Source organism: Monocercomonoides exilis (genome assembly GCF_001643675.1).
Source record: "Monocercomonoides exilis strain PA203 chromosome Unknown scaffold26-1319188, whole genome shotgun sequence".
In the NCBI taxonomy this organism is placed as follows: Eukaryota; Preaxostyla; order Oxymonadida; family Polymastigidae; genus Monocercomonoides; species Monocercomonoides exilis.
In genome coordinates, this window is record NW_027150571.1 from 442578 (window position 1) to 464878 (window position 22301).

At 34.9% G+C, this 22301-nt stretch overlaps 3 protein-coding genes across 3 annotated transcripts; all 3 read right to left on the minus strand.

Annotated features, from left to right (window-relative positions):
- Positions 1-8288: 8288 nt before the first annotated feature.
- On the minus strand, positions 8289-13031 carry MONOS_15695 (uncharacterized protein; the record flags this gene model as incomplete). The annotated part of the gene is made up of 1 exon (XM_067868587.1): positions 8289-13031. The coding sequence occupies one exon, from the start codon at positions 13029-13031 to the stop codon at positions 8289-8291; it is 4743 nt and encodes a 1580-aa protein (XP_067726240.1).
- A 36-nt stretch (positions 13032-13067) lies between these two features.
- On the minus strand, positions 13068-15905 carry MONOS_14403fu15696 (uncharacterized protein; the record flags this gene model as incomplete). Its single annotated transcript, XM_067867204.1, has 1 exon — positions 13068-15905. The coding sequence occupies one exon, from the start codon at positions 15903-15905 to the stop codon at positions 13068-13070; it is 2838 nt and encodes a 945-aa protein (XP_067726241.1).
- Positions 15906-18501: 2596 nt separating this feature from the next.
- MONOS_14404 (uncharacterized protein) lies at positions 18502-19047 on the minus strand (the record flags this gene model as incomplete). The annotated part of the gene is made up of 1 exon (XM_067867205.1): positions 18502-19047. The coding sequence occupies one exon, from the start codon at positions 19045-19047 to the stop codon at positions 18502-18504; it is 546 nt and encodes a 181-aa protein (XP_067726242.1).
- Positions 19048-22301: the final 3254 nt, after the last annotated feature.

A 22301-nucleotide genomic window follows, 5' to 3' on the forward strand; every position in this document is an offset into this window, starting at 1 on the left:
GGTTGAGAGATCATAAAACATATCATTGTATTTTTGATTGTCAATTTTAATGTATTATTTAACTCGACTTCACCAACTATAATTTTTTTTAGAAGTTGCAAGTTGGTTTAGTCGTTGTTTTTCTTTTAATGCTAATTTATATTTTTGTTCTTTAGTTCTTTTAATTTTTGTTTTTTGCTATTATCTTTTGACTTGCTGAAAGGATGCGCTTTCAATTCAGCAGGAAAGATGCTAAGTTTTTTCTTTGCTGAATTGGACATATTTGCCATTTTTTTTTTTTCTTTTTTCATATTTCAATTATTTGACTGGCACATCGATCAAAAAGAAATTATTTGGATTCTTTGTTTTTCAGTTCACTTTATTTGGAGCACAGGTATTTGTGAAGACTAACAAGAGTAAAAACATGAGAAACGGTATAAAACATTTTTTTTTAAAAAATAAATCAAAGAGGGGGCTCATCCACAAAGTTTGATGCTGCAAAAGCAGTTTCTTCGGAAAATAAGAAAACAACAAAAAAGCAGCTGAAATGAGGTGGAGGAAGGAAGGAAAGACAAGATAGATTCTGTGTGATGCTTCTACTACAATAGAGTTTTCATCTTTCCTCTTTCTTCTTTCCTCTTTCTTCTTTCCTCTTTCTTTTTTCCTCTTTCTTTTTTCCTCTTTCTTTTTTCCTCTTTCTTTTTTCCTCTTTCTTTTTTCCTCTTTCTTTTTTCCTCTTTCTTTTTTCCTCTTTCTTTTTTCCTCTTTCTTTTTTCCTCTTTCTTTTTTCCTCTTTCTTTTTTTTTCTTTCTTTTTTCCTCTTTCTTTTTTCCTCTTTCTTTTTTCCTCTTTCTTTTTTCCTCTTTCTTTTTTCCTCTTTCTTTTTTCCTCTTTCTTTTTTCCTCTTTCTTTTTTCCTCTTTCTTTTTTCCTCTTTCTTTTTTCCTCTTTCTTTTTTCCTCTTTCTTTTTTCCTCTTTCTTTTTCCTCTTTCTTTTTTCCTCTTTCTTTTTTCCTCTTTCTTTTTTTCCTCTTTCTTTTTTCCTCTTTCTTTTTTCCTCTTTCTTTTTTCCTCTTTCTTTTTTCCTCTTTCTTTTTTTCCTCTTTCTTTTTTCCTCTTTCTTTTTTCCTCTTTCTTTTTTTCCTCTTTCTTTTTTCCTCTTTCTTTTTTCCTCTTTCTTTTTTCCTCTTTCTTTTTTCCTCTTTCTTTTTTTTTCTTTCTTTTTTCCTCTTTCTTTTTTCCTCTTTCTTTTTTCCTCTTTCTTTTTTCCTCTTTCTTTTTTCCTCTTTCTTTTTTCCTCTTTCTTTTTTCCTCTTTCTTTTTTCCTCTTTCTTTTTTCCTCTTTCTTTTTTCCTCTTTCTTTTTTCCTCTTTCTTTTTTCCTCTTTCTTTTTTCCTCTTTCTTTTTTCCTCTTTCTTTTTTCCTCTTTCTTTTTTCCTCTTTCTTTTTTCCTCTTTCTTTTTTCCTCTTTCTTTTTTCCTCTTTCTTTTTTCCTCTTTCTTTTTTCCTCTTTCTTTTTTCCTCTTTCTTTTTTCCTCTTTCTTTTTTTTTCTTCATCACCTTTCTGGCAAGATGTGCCAGATGCTCCAACATCAATCTTTTTCCCAAAATAACTTTTTCTATTCATTCAACACTTTTTTTGTTACTTTCTTCTCCTCCTTTTCATTCCTTCTTCTCATATCATCACCTTTGCTCTTCTGCCCACCTGATTTCCCTTCACTTTCGTTCTCTCATTTTCTCTCTCACTTGTTGCTTCTTTTTCTCTGTCTTCTTCCCTCTTTTCTCCTGTTTGTTTACACCTTCTTCTGCTGCCTCCAAAATCTCCTTCAATCAAGCATTTTCTTTTAAAGAAAAAAAAGATTAAATAGAAAATACATTTTCGACTCAGGTTTATTCTCTCAACCAACATGCATCGCTTCAGCTTTTATTGTCTCAAAAGCCTAATTTTCTCACAACTTCATTTTAGTTCTGATGAGGTTGAAATATAAAATTCGATCTTCGTCGATAGAAGGGATTTGCACTTTGCGCGAGGTCAAAGAAAGCAACAGAATATCATTGTTGCCTGCAAACAATTAATTCGTCTGTTCTTTGATGTGAAGATAATCAATAGGAGCTGTGTTGAAATTGCTTGCATTGCAAACTTGCAATGAGCATAATGTCATTTCACTTCAAAAACTGCAGACCTAAGAATGGTTTATCATTTATTTATTAGAGTGTCATTAGTAATAGACATCTTAACAAAACTTATTTCTAAGGAGAAAATGAGTTGTCCAAACCAAGTCTTCTGTTATAAATACCAGGAGAAACGTGATCACTTTCAATGGAATAATATAACCTCTTTTACAGTCATGTTAGCCCTTGAACATGTGAATAGGTATTTAAGATTTTCAACACCATCTTTGAACATTAGCTTTTCGTTCGACAATGCATCAAATATGTATGTTATTGAAGTCAAGGAGCAAACCAATGAAGGAAATGCTGGTGATTCCAACAACAATTCTATTTCCTATTGATTTCTTGGACAAATTTTATTCAAAAAAGTTGATATTAATGTTGGTCGTTACATGTTTTTTCAGCACCTGTTGATGGTCACTCTTCTTGGTGCATTTGTAACGATTCATTGACCTATACAGTTTCAATTGAAAAATGGTCATCATCATGGAAAATCTTGGGAGACAAAGGGTACAAATCTTCATTTTCTCATTATGTGAGAACTGCTTCACTAAAGTCAATGAAGGAAAATGAGGAAGAAGGAAATGGGATATTCGGATTATCACTTAAAAATTGTGATAAAACAACTAACTCGCATAATCAAATTAAACAGAATTCAACAACTGTATCGATTCAAAACACGTCATTAATCAGGTCAGATTCATCTTTCATCACTGCTCTTCTCAATTCAACTGATCCATTCCTTTTGTGACAACACTTCAAAAACAAATAACACTTCATTCAACTGTTCTTCAACCATTTCAGCTGATCATGCTTCTGACATGTTCACTAAATCATTTGACAAAGATATTCATTTCATTTCACAAAAAACCACAAGTTCAACAAAAGCAAATTCTTTTTCTCTCAACAATTCATTTTCAGCATCTAACATTCTTCAATCTTCTCCATCATCATACAAGAAAAAACAATCTCAAATAATCACTGTTAAAAAAGAAAATAATAACAATTCAAACGTTAACTTGAAAAATGACAGTTGTTCATAATTTCACACAGATAACTAATCATATTCAATGTCTTCGTTTACTTCATCTTCATTGAAAAGAGAAAAACGAAATAAGTACCTAATATTTTCTTCAAATGAAAAGTGACTGATTTTGAACCCAAAAACACAACTGTGGAAAGAATCTCGAAACGAGACAAACATTAACATATTGCTGTTGAATTAATATCGTTTGACTGGTTATTTCATCAAAGCAAAGAAAAGGACACACATGTGTGCGTTGTGCGCTCAACTGGATTCACTGAAGAAGAAGATACAATCCTTATATCATGGATAAAAACCTTATTGGTATAAATGTGACAAAATACCTCCTTCAGTTAAAATATATTTTTTATTTTAATAATGTGGAAAAAAACAACCTTTGTGACAAACTGGCAAAATCTATTATCTTCGACATCTCGACAAACATCAAAATTAATAAATCCAGTTGAATTTTCAAATTTGTTATGAAACATTGAAAAATGAAATATCCATTATTTTATAGAATTTTGAGTTTCAAAAGTCATAAAACATATTGAGAAACCTAATCAAAAATTTTAGATAAAAAAAATATTTTCAACAGATATTTTTAACTTTAATGGTTTTTAACAGATCTGATTCAAGAGGAATATTTTGTGTCGAAGATCATCATGTTGTTTGAGGCAAATAAGTTTATTATGGATGAGAAATACAATTCAGTTTTCAAACAGCAACCAATTGAGCTGAAAAATAGTTTATCTTCTGGATCAATTGTGTGCAAACGCTTATCCAGTGTTAAAAATTTCATTCATTCAAAAAAAAATATTGTTATAATCATAAGTTAGACGAATTCAAAGCAAAAATAGATGAGTTGAATAAAAATGGATGTACGCTTGTATCATTGGTTCAAGGGAGATCAATCATTTTTTGTCAGTGTTCTTTTTTTCATTTTTATTTTTTTCACAAAGATTTTGATTACATATTTTATTCATTTTCAGATTATAAGCACCCAAACAATACTGGACAAGAGATTGGAAAAGTTCATTTTGAAGAAGCCAAAGGAAAACTGTGGATAGCATTCGTCCTTGTTCTTGCAGATGGTTCTTTGAAAAAAAACGGTCATTTTTACTGCTTATGCCCAAATTGCAAATGTGGAATAAACTGCACATTTTCTACAAGGAAAAAAACATATCGCATTGATGATCATTATTGTTCACTTGTGCATTCAACAACAATTGTCCCATATTTTGAAAAACATAGCTTGTTGAAATCAAGCAATTCACGACAAACTCGAATTGCTCCATCTTTTCGGTTCTAGAAATTAATAGGAATGTTTTTGCATTTGATTAGTCATTGCAACATTGCATTTTTGTCTGCGTATTCAAAAGAGTTTAATTCTTTTATTACCGAAGTCATAAGAACATCTCAGGCAAATCTAACTCTTCCTTGCACATCAATTTTTACCACTCTCACTGCAAGAAAGCTTTCATCATTTATTGAAAATGAAACCAAGAAAAAGATTGAAGAAAGAAATGAAATGCTATCAAATTCTTCAGTTTCTGTGATGTTTGATGGAGGACTTATTGGTGGAAAAAAACACATTGTTATTTCTGTTGTTCCATTACAATCAAATGCACATCCTGTTTTTTGGGGACTTCGAAAACATTGCGCAACTTCAGAACAATACTGCGAGCTTGCAATGAATATTATGAAAGAGATGAAAGATATAAAATCAGATGTTAGATGTTTCTGCACTGACGGTCAACAATCTCAGAAAATTGCAATAAAAACATCCATGAATCTGTGAAAACATTCAGCACAGATTACATTGATAACGATATAAAACCGTTCTTCATTTACAGAAACAATTATTTGATAAATCTGATTTAGATTCATTTGTTTAACTCTTCCAAATGACTGAAAGATTAAAACGAAAATTGTCCAATTTTCAAAAAATTACAGAAATCATTCAACAAAGTATATCTCAAAACCCAAGAACCCAGTTTTTATCTCAACTCGTTGACTTTGTTTTTATAACATTTGTTTTTTTATTAGAAAAAATCGTTATAAAATTTTATATTTTTATTCATTAGAGAGTTCAACAATAACTGATGTGATTAAATGTGAAGTTCTACTGTTCCCACTTCAAACAATGCATCTTTTTATTGAGAATGATTCAACAAAGTTTGGATCAGTATCTCAATGCATTGTGGAGGCCTTTTCTCAATACACTTGGCTGTTGGAACTTGAAATGTTTGGTGAAGAAGCTTGGAATGAGATCATAATTCAATACATGGTTTTATTATACAATTATTTTTTGACTGGAGCAAGAGGTGATTTGTTAGCGTTGGCCTTTTCTTTAAATCCTGAAGGATCGATGCTGTACAGGCAGGGAATGTTTTCGAAATCTTTCTCAATGAAATTGGAGAATTTGAGGAATTTATATTCATCAAAAAATTCTGTTACCCTAAATGAAAAAATTTCACAAGAAATTGTGAGTTCTTCCACACCATTGTCTCCTTCTGAGCAAAACACAACATTAAATACACACCTCAGTCCATTGATGTATTTGCCTCCCTCTCAAATACCCGTCGATTCATCAGAAAATATTTATCTTTCAACCAATCATTCAATGCAATTATCCTCAGATTAATCTGCTAAAACAAATGTCATCAATGTCAGCCAACCCCCTTTCTAACAGAAACAACGGTTTTTGCATCTTCACAGATATTTGAGAAGTATAAAATTCAAAATATATCACCATTTAGTGTTTCCGAATTAATATTTTCAATTTATAACTACAAAAAGGGAATACAACAGATTGATTCAACTCCTCCCATAGTATTATCTTTGTTCTTCAATTCTCAATGGTCAACACAACTTACTTCACTGCAAGCTTCAAAATCAGCAAACGAAAATATTCTTGCAATTATCATCAAATGTCTTGAAAAAGATTGTCTGTCAAATTTATCGAATGAAGAAAATGGTTGCGAAGAAATAAGTGAGGATAATTTTGAAGAAATTTACGGGCTCATTGAAGCTGAACAAGAAGCAGAGAATGATGAATTCAATGAAGCACACATGTCTCATATTCCAACAACCATTTATCGTTCATTCAATCAAACTTGATTTGAAGATGGATCTTCAAATCGAAGCGAAACAAGCGATACAATCAGAATGGATATAGATAAAACAGAAAGAGGTTTGTGCAGTTCGGAAGAAATTGAGCAGGAGGATGTGGAAGATATTGGATCAAGCAGAAAAATAGATTATTTGTATATTCAGATAAAAGAGGAAAGAAAAAAATATTTGTTGCAAGTCCAAAAGGCTATTCAAATGGATTTGTTCACTCGCATAAGAAGTGGATTTGAAAAATACGTTAAAAAAGTTCTTCATAATCAATCAGATCAACTGCAATCAGAATGCATTTCCTTACTCACATTTTTTTCAAATCGATTAGGGTCAACTTTTTAATGGGACTTTTTTCTTTATTGGCACTTTTTTTGTTTTTGCGTGCCAGTCATTCAAAAAAGCTGGATGAACCTCAACGCTCGGATGAGGGTGCTGATAAAACAAGATTATTAAATTACTGGTTTGTTTTTTAAATTTTGTTTATTTTTCGTAGAGATACAGCAATTTTTTATTTATTTTGAAGTGACTTTTTTCAGCCGAGGAAGCATTTCACAAATTTTTGAAATCCATTTTTAAAAACTACTAGCATTTTCCTTTTTATATTCAAAATCTTAAGTTTAACAACTTGTTTTTTCTTGATTTTTTCACATTTCAATTTTTAATCAACATGCGAACACAATTTTGAAAATTTCTTTGTTATTAAAATGAAGTGTTAAAAATAAAAATATGATATGAAAATTACACACTCCAATAAAGAAGTGTGAAAAAGGTTGAAAATATAAATTTTCTTTTTATCTCAAACAGGTGAATGGTCACAACATTGAATGATTTGAGATCAAACTTTTTCTGTTTTGATGAGTATGACGCAAATAAAAAATTTTAATGTTCAACCTTTTTCACACTTCTTTATTGGAGTGTGTAATTTTCATATCATATTTTTATTTTTAACACTTCATTTTAATAACAAAGAAATTTTCAAAATTGTGTTCGCATGTTGATTAAAAATTGAAATGTGAAAAAATCAAGAAAAAACAAGTTGTTAAACTTAAGATTTTGAATATAAAAAGGAAAATGCTAGTAGTTTTTAAAAATGGATTTCAAAAATTTGTGAAATGCTTCCTCGGCTGAAAAAAGTCACTTCAAAATAAATAAAAAATTGCTGTATCTCTACGAAAAATAAACAAAATTTAAAAAACAAACCAGTAATTTAATAATCTTGTTTTATCAGCACCCTCATCCGAGCGTTGAGGTTCATCCAGCTTTTTTGAATGACTGGCACGCAAAAACAAAAAAAGTGCCAATAAAGAAAAAAGTCCCATTAAAAAGTTGACCCTATAAACCTCCAATTGTTCAAGACAATCCCCATGTTTATTCCTTTGAAATAGGAAAATGGGGAACTATACCTAACATATATGCAAATATCTGTTACTCATTAATCGTTTCTCCAGTCAGCGAATCCTCATGCGAACGACTTTTCTCACGACTGAAGCGAATAATTGAAGAAAGAAGACACACATTAACAATGAATACATTAAATGTGCTGTTAATTTTGTGAATAAATGATGTTCATCGAGTTTCTTATCGTTTTCATAATTTTCTAAGCAAATATTTTGTTTTAAGTTCAAATTGTGAACACATACACGAAAAGCTTTAAATAGAAAATCTTTATAATATCTCTTTAAATATTTTGTTTGTTTAATGAAAGAAAACGCCACAAACATAAAATAAATGAAATCACTCAGAGCTGGGAAAAACGATACATTAGTTAAAAACACGATTAATTGATTTTTGAACTGTAAAAATAACTTTTTTCATTCGCACTTTTGAAGGCTGACAGGAACTCTTTTCGCTGATAACAATGAAGCAAAACTTTTATCATTTCATGATGACGAAGTCTAGTGCATAATTGCGCTAATCAATTTTTTGTTTTGTTAATTGGAAGCCGCACTGCTTGTATAATCTCTTCCACTATTTTTCCTTAAAAATCTTCAACTTTCTTCTCCATCGTCAATTGCATCCGACATCACCAGAATTACCGCTCCTTGGGAAAAGTGCTGGATAAACTCTAACTTCATGCAATTAAGAGATGGTCGATCGATTGAAGCTTCAGAGAAGCAGCTCTTCAATATTCTTCTCAAAGAGCAGTTTTGAAGAGCATCCGTGTTTGGCCTCTCCCCATTCAAAATCTTATCTCCCGCCACCTCTGCTGGATACTCCCCAAACGGGATATCCAGAGTCAAACACTCCCACAGCATCATCCCAATCGAAAGCACAACTGACTTCTTCGTTGCTCCCATCTTCTTGTTCACCTGCAGCTCTGGTGCCTTCCACCTCAAACACTCTTTTTTGAAGTCATCCTCATCTTCAAAGGCAGATGAGGGAAGGGAGTCACTATCATCACTGGCAGATGTCACAACAGTCGATAATGAGATGGATGATGAGTCCGAATCATCATCAGATGAGAAGTCAGAGTGCAAAACAATGCAGATCACCATGTGCTCAGAGAACAGAACAATGTGAGGACTCAGAGTGGAAAGAGAAGATAATCCATTTTCCATCTCGTCAAAGGAGTGGAGAGCGAGATTGGCCACCCAGAACAGGATCTGAGCAGCTGTCTGCTCCCTCTCCTGAAGAGTCCCAATCGCCATCTCCTTTGTCTTGTTCAGCCCATGCAACAACATGAACAGTGAATCCCTTAAATCAACAATCAGCTTCTCATGAGGAGATGAACAGGCCATCGCATCCACCAGATTAGACATGGACGAGGTGGTTGGACACAGACTCTCTGGTCGGATAAAAGTGGAATCTGTGTCTGAAGTATCTGTGGTTGAGGTGGATGAAATTGATGGTGATGGTGTTCTCTTTTGAATCTCTTCTTCTTCTTTCTCATCAACCTTCTCCAACATCCATTGAGGAATCTTGTCTGAATCTCTCCCCAAAATGTATTCAGTGGAACCACTCTCAGAAAGAAGATGTTCTGATGACTCTGAATGTCCCAAGCTATTTTCATACACTCTCTTCTTTATCCTCTCTTCGTTCTTCTTCTCTGCTTCTCTCTCTGCTCTCCTCCATTGCTCCTCTGGTGACATCTCCATCGTCACCTTCTCAAATGCCTTTGGATCCTTCCTCACTGTGTCATTCACAATCTCTTCCAATTCCTTTGTTCTTCTCTTTTGCTTTCTCCATCTGACTGTAGAAATTAAATCAATGACGAGAACAATAAATAATACAACAACCAACACAATAATAATCAACAACAAAGAAGATATCCCTTCTTTCCCTCCTTCAACAGTCCTTTCATCTCCTTTTCCAACACTTTCACTCCTGTTCTTCACAATAACCGAATCTGTTGATGAAAGGGAACCTGTTTTCCCAAACACAATCCACACACTCACTTCTGTCTCTTCTCTCACTTTCTCCAATTCAGAACATGAAATAAACGTGTGAATCTCATTCTCTGACACAAACCCTTCTTCTTCAATCCCCTTTCTCACTATCTCCTCTTCTTCCCCATTTTTCATGCTCATCTTCACCGACAAATCACATGGAAGAAGCAACTTTCCCACAATCATCAACTCCACATCCCCATTTGGCTGTGTTGTGTTCTTCACCTCTTCCAAAATGGGGATGTAAAATGATGATGCTCTCTCAGTTGCTATCCCTCCCAATTCGCATCCCTCATCCAATATCCACAGAGATGTGTTTGGCAACATTCCATCTCCCCCTTTCACACTCACAACATTCAACTCCCCGTTCCCTTCACAAATCACATTCCTTCTGGCTGATGAATATCCCTCAATCGATGGGTTGTTGTTCTCAAATTCTCCTTTCTCAATCTTCACACTCCCTCCACTCACCCACAACCCACCTCCCCTGCTCTTCATAATCGTTGTTTCCCTCATCTCCACATTGCTCTTCTCAACATCAACCAATGACCCATTCCATTTGCACAATCCTTCTATTCTCTTGTTTTCTTCATTGATAAACTCAATTTCTTTTTCTCCATCAAACACACATGCCTCAATCCTCACATTCTTGGAATTCCTGATCTGCATCACCCTTCCCTTATCGACCGAATTCACACACTTTCCAAATGAGCTGTTCAGCACACTCACCTCTTTCTCAGCATCTTCCATAACAACAACACATCTCTTTAATGCTACAGTCACATTTTCAATGACCATCTCTTTCATCTCCATTTTCGCTTTCCCTCCAACACTCACAACATCTCCCTCACCTTCGATATTCAATATTCTTGTTTCAACAATTGTCACATTCGATTCTTCACAAAATGAAAGAACTGATATTGTTGAATGAATATCCCTGAATGTTGTTTCTGATATCTTCAGCTCTCCACTTTCCACACTCACAATTGAACTGTTCAACTTCATAAACTCAACTGTTGTTGTTGAAGAAGACAAGAATTCACAATTTCTCATCTCCATTGAACCATTCTTCACTTTCATGAGACAATTGTGAGTTGATTCAAATCCATTTTCAAACTGGAATGAGCACCTCTCCACTGAACATACATTCACAAACTCCATCACACAATCCTTCTCAGCTAATTTCTCAATCTTGGAGTTCAGTTTCACTGTCGCCTGTGTCTTTTTCAATGAATTCACAACCAGATCTCCAATCACACACTCCTTCCTCACAAACCCTTCTCCATCAATCAGAATCCCATTCATCACCCCTTCCTCGATGTGCTCAACCCCACAGTCGATGCTCGCACACGGAATGCTCTGTGCCCCACATCCCCTCCCATCACTCCCTCTCCCACTCACAAACACCTGTGCCGAATAATAGAATGTGATCAGCGGAATCAGATCAACATCTTCCTCGCTCCAACCATCCCTCCCACAGATCGAGTTGTTCGAGTTCAGTGACTCCTGGTTGTAGTTCAGAGCAAACAGTGTTTCGTTGATCTGGTGAGAAATCGAGTGGCATCTGACAAACACGTCTTTCCCCACATGTGCCTCATTCATCACAAACAGGATATTCACAATCTTGAAATTCAGAGGCGGAATCTGACTTTCATTTCCATAATTCGCATGTGGGTCTGATCCATCAATAAACAGCCCCCCTCCACACCCTGTCTCACTCGAGCACTTGCACATCGAAAACGTGCTCCCATTCACTTTCAACACCGACTCCCCACTCTTCAGCACCACTCTCATCCCCCCTCCTTCATCACTCAAACCACTCTTGCAACTCGACATCGAACACTCATCCACCACACACTCCACTCCATCTTCAAATGATCCCACATCAACAACACTCGCTCCAATCCCTTCATTTGTGATATTGGAAAATGAACACCCAACAACCCTCAGAACTGGTCTGTTCCCATTTGAAAATACCTTCTTTTCTCCATTCATCTGGTTATCCTCTTCCATCATCGAAATCAGGCTTCTTTCTTTCGCATCAGCAAATGAAATGTTCACATTCTGAACAGTCACCTCACCTGCACTTGGACTGAAGGCAATCAACCCTTTCAACTCTGAAATCAAACTCAACGAGCTCCTCTCAATCACAACACTCCCTCCATTCACTCTCATCACACAATATCCAAAACTCTCTGCCACCCCCCTCCCTGGCCCAAATGAACAATCTGAAACTGACAATAATGTGTTTGCTCCAGAGGATTCAATCAACACTGAATGATGGGTTGTGACGGCTGGCTTTGTGAATGACACATTCACAAATGACAGACTCACATTCGAGGATATCATTGAATCATCATCAGACAAATCATTCTCATCTTCATCACTGATCGTCACTCCTGTCCCTTTCTTTGTCCCTTCAATCACCACTTTTGGTGAATCTGAAATTGATGATGAAAATGAAGAAGAAAATGAAATGGAATGACTCAGCAACCCTGATCCCACAATGGAAATATGTGTTTCCCCTCCTCCAAGTGTTGGATATCGAAGTGACATCAGGTGGTCAATCGATGAGCATGGTGCCTCGGAATACCCACACCCACTGAAGTCTCCTCCTTTCTCTCGAGAAACAAACCCATCCCCACTCAAGTTCCTCCACAAATACACAACCAGTGCAATCACATATCCCTCCTCTCCTGTTGTCTTCCTCTCCCATCCACACAGCTCATCCAATGACTTCAACTCATCTGAACTCATCTCCCATATCAGGTGCTCCTCATTCACAATCTCTCTCAGATCCCATCCTGACACAAACACATTCTTCCCTTTCCACCCATCACATCCCTCAAATCCCATCCCTTCCATCACAAATGTTCCCATCTCATCTGCCAGCTTCACAAACATCCCTCCTCCCATTCCTCTCCCTCCGCTCACAATCTCACTTGTTGGCACAACACATCCCGATAATTTCACTCCTTTCATCTCCAAACTCCCTCCCTTCCCCACTGATATCTTCATCCCTCCCCCTTTCATCCCACTCCCCCCTGAACACACTGATGACAAATTGCATCCTTCAATATTCACATTCCCATTCACACTCATTTCTACATTCAAACATCCTCCTCCTCCTCCTCCTTCACTCCCACCAACAACTTCCACTCCACTCATTCGGCTGTTCACAATCTCCAATTCAACTCCATTCGAAACAACAATTGGTGATTTCCCACTCATTCTCACTCCCCCTTCCATCACAAATCCATTCACAGTCAGCCCTCCTCCCTCAACACAAATCACATTGAATCCAATCACTTCATCATTTCCAAATGTGACTGAACAGCTGGTCATTGTGATGGTTGATGTTGAGGAGGAGGAGTGAATGAATCAACTTTTCTTCCCATTCATCTCTTCATTCAGCACAAATGACAAATGTCTCATCTCAAATGATTTTGAACATTCAATAAGGTTATTCTGGGTTATCGATCCTTCATCCCTCACTAACACTCTCATCCCTTCTTCTTTCCCTGAAACACTCACCCCAAATGAAACCACTTTCATCTCATTCTTTATCCATGATTCGGACACAACTTCGATTTCATTCACAGTGCTGCTCGCTCTCTTCCCAACACAATAGTCAATCGTCAAACACCCAAACTCCTCAAACCCACAATGGCTCTGATCCAGCGCCCTCTCTCCTCTCCCATCAACTCTCAGCTTCGAGCCAATTGAACACAAATACACAAACAGCGGAATCACTTCCCCTTCTCTCCCATCCTCACTCCCACACAACTTCACAACATCTGTTGGAATCACACTTGAGTCAAAAAATGATAATGAACTTCCATTCACTTTCCACTCCAACAACACTCCTCCACCACATTCAACAAACACATCCTTCCCATATTGAGCTTTGTTATCCTCTCCAAACACAAACAATCCCTCTCTTCCAGATTCCATTTTCATTGAGCCATCCCTGCTCTCCATCACAATCATCATCCCCCCCCCTCTCCCTTCACTTCTCCCTTCTGAACTCTCCCCTGAACCCTTCGCCTCGCACCCATCAATCACACAACTCCCATTCACAACAACACTCCCTTCCCCATTCACAACAACACTCATCCCTCCTCCTCTTCCACCAACACACCTGCACCCCTTCACAACACACGAGTCAATCACAATTATCCCATTCTTCCCCTCATCCCCCTCTGCCCCAACCACTCCACTCACCCATCCTCCATCTCCACTTCTCTTCTCAATGTTGTTCACCTCACATCCACAAAACATAACTGATTCCACCCCTTCGCCAAACTCAATCACTGAATGTTCTCCAAATCTCAATGTCTCTGTGATCACCAATCCCTCCACTTTCATTTTTTCCCCAACCACATTCACAAAACAATATCCAATGGAATTCTCAGACGAACAAACAACAGAACAGTCAGTGAGTGTGAAGAGTGTTGAATTGGATGAAATCAGAGATGATGATGACGCACCAGACAGAACAGATGGAACACAAAACTTGATGTTTCTTATTGAACATTTGCTCTGAACCTCAATCAGACAAGATGACTCAAAATTCTCTGGCGCTTTCACCCCAACTTCCATCCCTTTTGTGGCACATGAAATCTCCCATTCAAAGGAGTCTGTCATTCCAACCTCTTCAGCAAACTCAAATCCTGAATCCAATTCCATCTTCTTGTTTGTGTCTGGATATCTCACCTGCGCTGCATGCGTGATGGTGGCACACGGATAATAGTCAAACCCACAGAACCACGAGTCGTATCCCCCCAGCCCATCCTTCCCCTTCCCCACATGTGCTGCATCTGGATATCTGTCCAGAAACACATTCAGTGGGAACAGCCCCATTGTTGTGTCACTCCGATCATATCCCACCACCTCATTGTATTTTGATTCATCATGTTGAACATTCAGCTTTTCTCTTGTTATTCCCCAGCTCGCTGAATTGCTCCCATTCACAAACACATAATTCCCACCCAATGAAGCAGAACACCCTGAGAAGTCAACTGACACAATCGAGAAGTCAACCGAGTTATCAGCCAGATGCAGCATCATCCCTCCTCCATATTCTCCACTTGTGCATCTGTTCATTGTTGTTGATGCTTCAACCTGAAGCTTGCTTGTATCTGTTTCCATCTCAACCTTGATCCCTCCACCACTGCCATTCTCACACTCACAATCCTCAATTGTCACATTCTGAATAACAAATGCCTCCCCTTCCTTCACACTCTTTGCCACAACCACCCCATCTCCTTCTGTCAACTTCACATTATTCACAATCAAGTTCGCAATCATGCTTTCTCCAGAAGCAGTGGCTGTAAAAAAAAGGGCAGATGAGGAAGATGAAGAAGGAGATAAAACAGGTTCAGAGAACAATGGTTGAGAAATATTCATATCTTTGATCTCCACATCAACCATCGACAGCTGTGATAGATGCACCACAAACACTGATGATGATATCACATATTCTCCAACATTACTCGTTGTGATCACAACATCCTCCAATGAGAGTGACCCACCTCCATCAGACACCACAGCCACACTTGGAGAAGGGATTAAATTTGAGTTGCAATCAACCTTCATGTGCAATAAACCAAGATGACCTGTTGACACAATGAACAGCGCTCCAGTTGGTAAAAGTGCTCCTGTTCCAATCGCACTTTCCATCCTCCCTTTCCCAATGACTGAAATCTTCTTTGTCCCAATCTGAATTGTTGTCACTTCGCTTTGATGATTACCTTTCATCAGCGTGATTGCCAAACTAATTTGTATTTCACACATCTCAAATCCCTTCTTCACTGTCAGACACGGATTTGATTCATTTGCACCACACAATTCAGTTGCATCACTCCCATTCACTGAAACATATATAATTTTGTCTTTCAGCCAATCTTTCTTTTCTGTGTGCTGATGCAACCAAGTGTTTCCATTTGAATAATTATAGGAATAGCACATTCTCTGATCATCTGAATTCGTTGTGTAACATTCATAAAATGGATTTCCATTATTCAAATATATGTTAAAATCATCTGCATATTCAACATTATGACCGAATGGAGCAGAAGCATTTCTGCAATAGCATTCATGGAAGAACAGGAAACAACAATAGATTTTGTCATTTGGTGCTGTTGCTCGATTTGGATAAAAATATAATCCTCCTCCATATGAATAGACAGAACATGAAATGAACTGAATGCTCCTCATTTTGAATTGATTCGCGGAAATAGTTGCACAGCACATGCCCCCACCACCAGTATTTGTAACTGAGCATGAAAAGAAACAACAATCGAACACATGCATTCTCTCCTCCACCATTTTCATTTCCAATGCATCCTGTTCCTGAATCCTGAAAATTGTCGAGATAAAGTCCTCCTCCATAATTAACTGTTTTGCAATTCTGAAATTCACATCCGCTGACCCTGACGCACAAAGAAATCGTATAAATTAGCATTCCTCCTCCATGCTGATTTTGCGCGTTACAAGCATTGAACGACTTGTTCTCAATATTGATGGAATTGATAGAACGACATATAATTCCTCCATCACGACAACATGCAAAACAGTCATTGAACAAGCATTATTAAACCGGAAGCATCAGATTACAGGCCGTATAAGAAAACTGCTCTTCCATTCGAAGTACAGTTATCATTAAAGACTATTAACCTGCAGTTTTTGACTTATTCCTTGTACATGTAAAGTATATGAATTTGCACGGTAGCCAAAATGATCAAGCGTTTTATATTTATATATCCTATTTCAGTAAAGAAAAAACATATCAAGCAATGGCATTCATTAGCTAAGATCTAAAAAAATATAAATAAAAAATTCAATATAAAAAAATACAAAAACGCATTCATAGCATGCATGAATACATAAAATGAGCTATGAAGCCAACAAACTCCTTGAGAAATTATAAAATATATACTATTGTGGTATAGATCAAAAATAATTTCTATTATGAAACAGTGATCATTTAATTTTTGGAGTTTTTTAACATTATTTTTCTGCCTTTTTCAGAATGACATCAACTTTTATTAATTATTACAATTAAGTCTGTGTTACTGACGGACTCAAAAAATAAAAATTTGAAGAATTGACTGACTTACTAAAATAAAAAAAACCTAAATGGATGAAATGAATATGGGTGATTATTTTTGAAATCATAACTTTTTTCGGGGCATTAATTTTTCAAAGATTGTTTGTTTTTGGAAAAATTTTGTTTTCAAATGCACAATTCATGACGACTGTTTTGAAAACAAATGTTTTCACTCAAATAAAGATAGAGATGTTTTCTATGAGCTTTTTCATTTTTCAGTGTTCATTAGTTGACATTCAAAAGAAAATTTCGAACTAAAAATTTTGAAAGAATAAATATGATTTCAAAAATAATCACCCATATATAAATATATCCAATAAAATTAATAATTGAAACAACAAATTAAGCCTGTCTGACCTGACAAATTGCTTGAAGTTTCATCCTTCACTTATATATATATATATATATATATATATAACTACTATAATTTGAATTGGATAAAATATTTTTGGTTGCAATTTTGTTTGTGATATTTCAAAGCTTAAATACAATAATTTTTCGATCAAAATGTGCCAAAATAAATTATTAGCAACTTTCAATAATTACTCAATAATTTATCCAAAAGCTATAATTTATTTTTAAATGTTGATTATTTCAGATAAAATTTCTTTCTGTGCTTTTACCCACTAACTCTCAAAATAAATTCTTCAGTTTAAAACATTCAAAAAGAAATGAATTCTTCCATTCGTTCTACCATTTTGGAAAACTATCTTGTGGAACTTTTACTGCTTGTGCATAATCATAATTATTGAATCGTATTTATTTTAGTCAAATCGGAAAATTTTCATTCACATCCTCCTGCATTTGTAAAGTTTAATTTTAACTTTATTTTTTATTTATGATATAAAATGATGAATCATTATAGTGTTTAATCATGATATTACTCACAAATTTCAATAAGCTGTTATTCTTTTCAAAATAGTCAGTTTGTCATTTTATTATAGGGTGATTTTTTTATCCGGACATAATTTTTATTTTTTGATAAAAAAATAAATATTTTTTAAAAATAGCATGTTGAAATTTTCGAAAAAAATGCAACAATCAATAGTAAATATAATCCATAAATTCTCTTTTTATTATTTTTCTGTTATTTATTCGTTCATTATCATCTTCTAAATCATCATCTTTTAAAATATGGGATTTGGATATTTTTCTTTTTTTTCGGCTTGTCTTCAGAAAACAAATCTTTTTCAATTTTTTCTTCAGCAGAATCATCAATATTCTTCTCCTCTTTCTTCTTTTTGTATTCTTTCCATTCATCTAAAAATGCTTGGTCAGAAATATTTTTTCCATGGAAATTGAAACGATTGGATTTTTTTTTGTTGAACAGAAGAAGTTTTGATGACTTCATTAATACAGAATTGGATAGTCCAAACAGCACGCTGCTCTTTTCAAATGCAGAGTGAATTGTTGAAGGAAGCAATGCAGTTTGCAAAGCCTGTGGCAGGGCATATGCAACTGCTTTTCGTCTGAGTGTAATCGAAGAAGAAGAAGGAACAACATAATTGGAATTGAAACACTTTCAAAATACAGCACAAACTCCGCCATCAAGTGGCTGTGTGAGATGAGTGCTGTGTGGAATAAATGTAACTATGTCAATTGATTCATCTGCAAATTTTTGCTACAGATCTGGCTGTGCTCTTGAAGGATGAGAATCCAAGAGAAGCAAGCATCTATCTTCGTTTTTGTCACGAAATTATTTTCTTAGAATAATTCATAGCAGCTATATCTCTTCATCATGAGAGCAAATAATGTGTCAGTCATCCATCCATCATTGTCTGCTCTGGCGTGAAGCTGCGGGCTGAGCAAGACCTTCATTTCTTGTGGAAGTTTTTTAGATGGCCAAAGAACAAGGCTTGGTAAAGAATAACCATCAGCTGCAACTGCAACCACAAGAGTGGAGTTTGGCATGTTGCTTGGTGTTTTGGAAAACCTGACTGGAACATCTGAAGGATGAATGACAGGATTTTTTGTGGAATTGGAAAGACGGAAAGAGGATTCGTTGGTGTTGAAGATGAGTGAAGTGGAGTATTTGTGAGTGTCATGAAGTGATCGAAGAAGAGAGAAGAAAGGTTGAAGAGACTGCTTATTGGATACAGATAAACGTTGAATATCAACGTTATGAGGAATGGATGTTTTAAGATCGGGATTGCGTTTGACAAACGAATAAGGAGTTGATTTTGAAATTTTAACTTCTTGATCTTCTTCTTCTCCATGTAGAAATTTTCTGTCAGTTAGCACAGACTCCATCTTTAATTTTAATTAATAATAAATATAGATAAGAAAAAAAAACAAAAATACAAACCAATCATTTTGTTTGAGTTAAAGAATAACTTCCTCCTGTCATGCTTTCTATTCTGATGACTCCTGTAATCACTTCTTTATCTTCTTTAGTGAACAGCTCTGGTCGACCAACTTTTCCCACGGTTCTACCTTTTTCAACGGCAGTTATGGCTCGGTTTATCGATGAACGAGAGAATTCATTTAGATTCGTATCATCAGCAATGTTAGATTTTTCATCTGAAAAAATTGTTGCCTTGTTTTCTTGTCGATTTTTTATATGATGATTTTGTAAAGATTTCATCAAGTCTCTCAATTTCGTTAATCCAATTTCTTTTCTTTGTTTCACTACGCTCATACAAATATAATATTGATTATGATCTTGTTTTTATTTTTTTAAAAAAAATTTATTCTGAAATGAAAAAAATCAAAAAAAAATTCTTTTTCGATCAAATTCTAACTTAGTCAACCCCGTTGCTATTACCTAATCTCCTCATGGGAGGCACAAATCAGAGATGGAAAAGCTGTCCTCCTTCCACTTCCCATCTCCCCTCCGTCAGAGATTATGGATGGTAATTTAATCTTAATTTCGAACTGTTGACTTTTTGTAATATACTAAAAACAATCAATTTAATATGAAATATGGGATGATTAAACTATTTATAAAAAAAATATCCGGATAAAAAAACCACCCTAAATCATTCGTTAAATGATAACTATCGTTTTTTCTTGTTCAACAGCGTTCACAAAAATGAGCTACTAACTTAGTTGAATCAATTACCTTTCCAAATTGATAACTCTGATGAAATTAGTTATTGTGAAATATTGGCTTATTCTGAATTACATGTTAATGCGACTTATCATATACTTTTTCTGGAATGAATAATCAATGAAGGTTTGAAATTTTTTATAACTTTACAAAATACAATTTATTGAAATGTAAAATTTTTTTTTCAAAGATTTTGTGTCAAAATTTTATTAAGTATTTAATTGTGAAAAAAATCAACCATTTTATAAAGGATAACTTTATTATTGAATCAAATCAAAACATAAAGCAACAATTGAGCATAAAGTTGAATCATTAAAAATGAAGTCAATCAGACCTTTCGAAAAAAAAACAACCAACAACAAGTAAACAAGAAAGATGAGAGTAAAATTGAAAGATATTGATGAAATAGGTTTCCACAAAAATAATGGATATATCCATTTTTTTAAATAAAGATACAACGAATGATGAACAGAGAGGTTGTCTTCAATATCATTAGTTCTTTTTCACATTCTAAAACACAAGCAGAATTTATTTCAAATGAAAATTCGATGAAAAGCCGGAAGAACAAAAAATAAAGACAATCAAAATAAGAAAAAGAAAGAAAGAAAAGAAGGAACGGAAAGAAATGAAAAGTCATCTGAATTCGAAGCAGAACCCATTCAGCAGCGAAGGATCAATGGCACAAAAAGAAGTATTCTCTTTAAATCTCATTATAAACAGAAAAGATAGAAGTGTTATAAATACGCCTGAATATGAATCATTTACTTGCATATACAAATATTACTGGAAATAGATACAATGAAGCATTAATGGATATTCAATTGCTCAGCAGAAGAAAGTGAGAATATTAATCTCTTCGAGTATTTAATATGTTCTTTAATCAAAAACGGTTATTGTTCCATTTTATTCACCAGTATTTTTTCTTTTTTTTTTTGTGTCTCTTTTTTTCAACAAACTGTTGTTGTCAAAATTTCCCCCCTTCTTTTCCTTCCATCTGAATGAGAAGTTGAAAGTTGATAGCCTTATATATATTGAAGCAGCGATGGAACAATCAGTGGAAGAAAGTGCAATTCAATTGATGGAAAGTGAAAGGACAGACCCAAGCAATGAAGATAATTATTAAAGAAATTGAAATGACATTTGAAGAAAAAATACTGGCAGCTGTCGAAAGAATATCTCAGAGTCGATTGAGTGAACACAATATTCAAAATCCACCAATTCTGTGGATTACACAAAGCTCACTTCTTCATTCAGTTCAATTTGATATGTTTGCTCAACAACGTTCAACTCAACCCAATGCCCTTCTGTTTGTTCATTTTATCGTTCTCATTCTCATTCTCCTCTGCTTTCCTATTCGGATTCTAATAAAATGTCACTCCCGGATTCTGATGTCACTTCTTCTTCTTCTTCTTCTTCTTCTTCTTCTTCTTCTTCCTTTTCTTTTTCTCATCAAAGCCGTCCTTCTTCATATTTTTATACCATCTGGGTAAATTAAACTTTCACCCAGTCAACAATTATTTCACTCCAGAATGCATCACACCTTCCACTCCTTGTTCATCCTCTTTACACTCAACCTCTTCCTCTAACTCTTCAATATATCCTCACTTCTTTTATTCCACCTCATCGTTTCTCTCCTCTCTCCATTATTCCTAAAAAATGGACAAACAGATTGTTGACTTTTACAGATATCTTGAATCCTTCAGCTTTAGAACTTCGCTTTCACCTCAAGTCATGACGAAAAACACTTCTTCCGTTTCAGCTGATCCCACATTATTATCTTCTCTCTTTTGCTCCTGTTTAATGCCTTTGCCTATACAAAAACTGAGAAATTAAATTACGGTGGATTGTGGTTTATTTTGTGTTTTTATCACCTCGGCCTCCTCCTTCACAAGTCTCAGCCTTCCAATTTAAAGAGCCTCCAAAACCAGAAATGGGCATAGGTCTAAATTGTACCAGTAGCAAATTTGACGTTTATATTCAAATTTTCAATATATTATTAATAAACTTAATTATTTAACTCTATATTATCGAAAAAATCAAAGAAATATTACTATGAAAAACAAAAACAAAAAATGTTGATCAGTCCCATATAAATATTTTTAATTTTTTGTTTTTTTGTTTTTGAAGTATAAGAGCAATATTTTGAATGTTAACTTTTGTCTTAGCCTTGAAATATTCTTTTGGCATGACCACTAATCAAAAAGAATGGATAAGTTTATGCTTTGTTTTCTTTTTTTTAATATATACATTCTGCGCATTTTGACAAGAAAGAATTGAAAAAAACATTTTTTTATCAAAACAATTTGAATAGCATTTCCATTTTATTTGAGAAAAATTCATTCACAAACCTTCATTGTTCTCCATCTTGCGATGTGGTTGTTCCAATATGAGTTTAGATTGTTGAAGACATCAAATCAACCTTTATCCCCCCTCCATTTCCATTCGCACACTTACA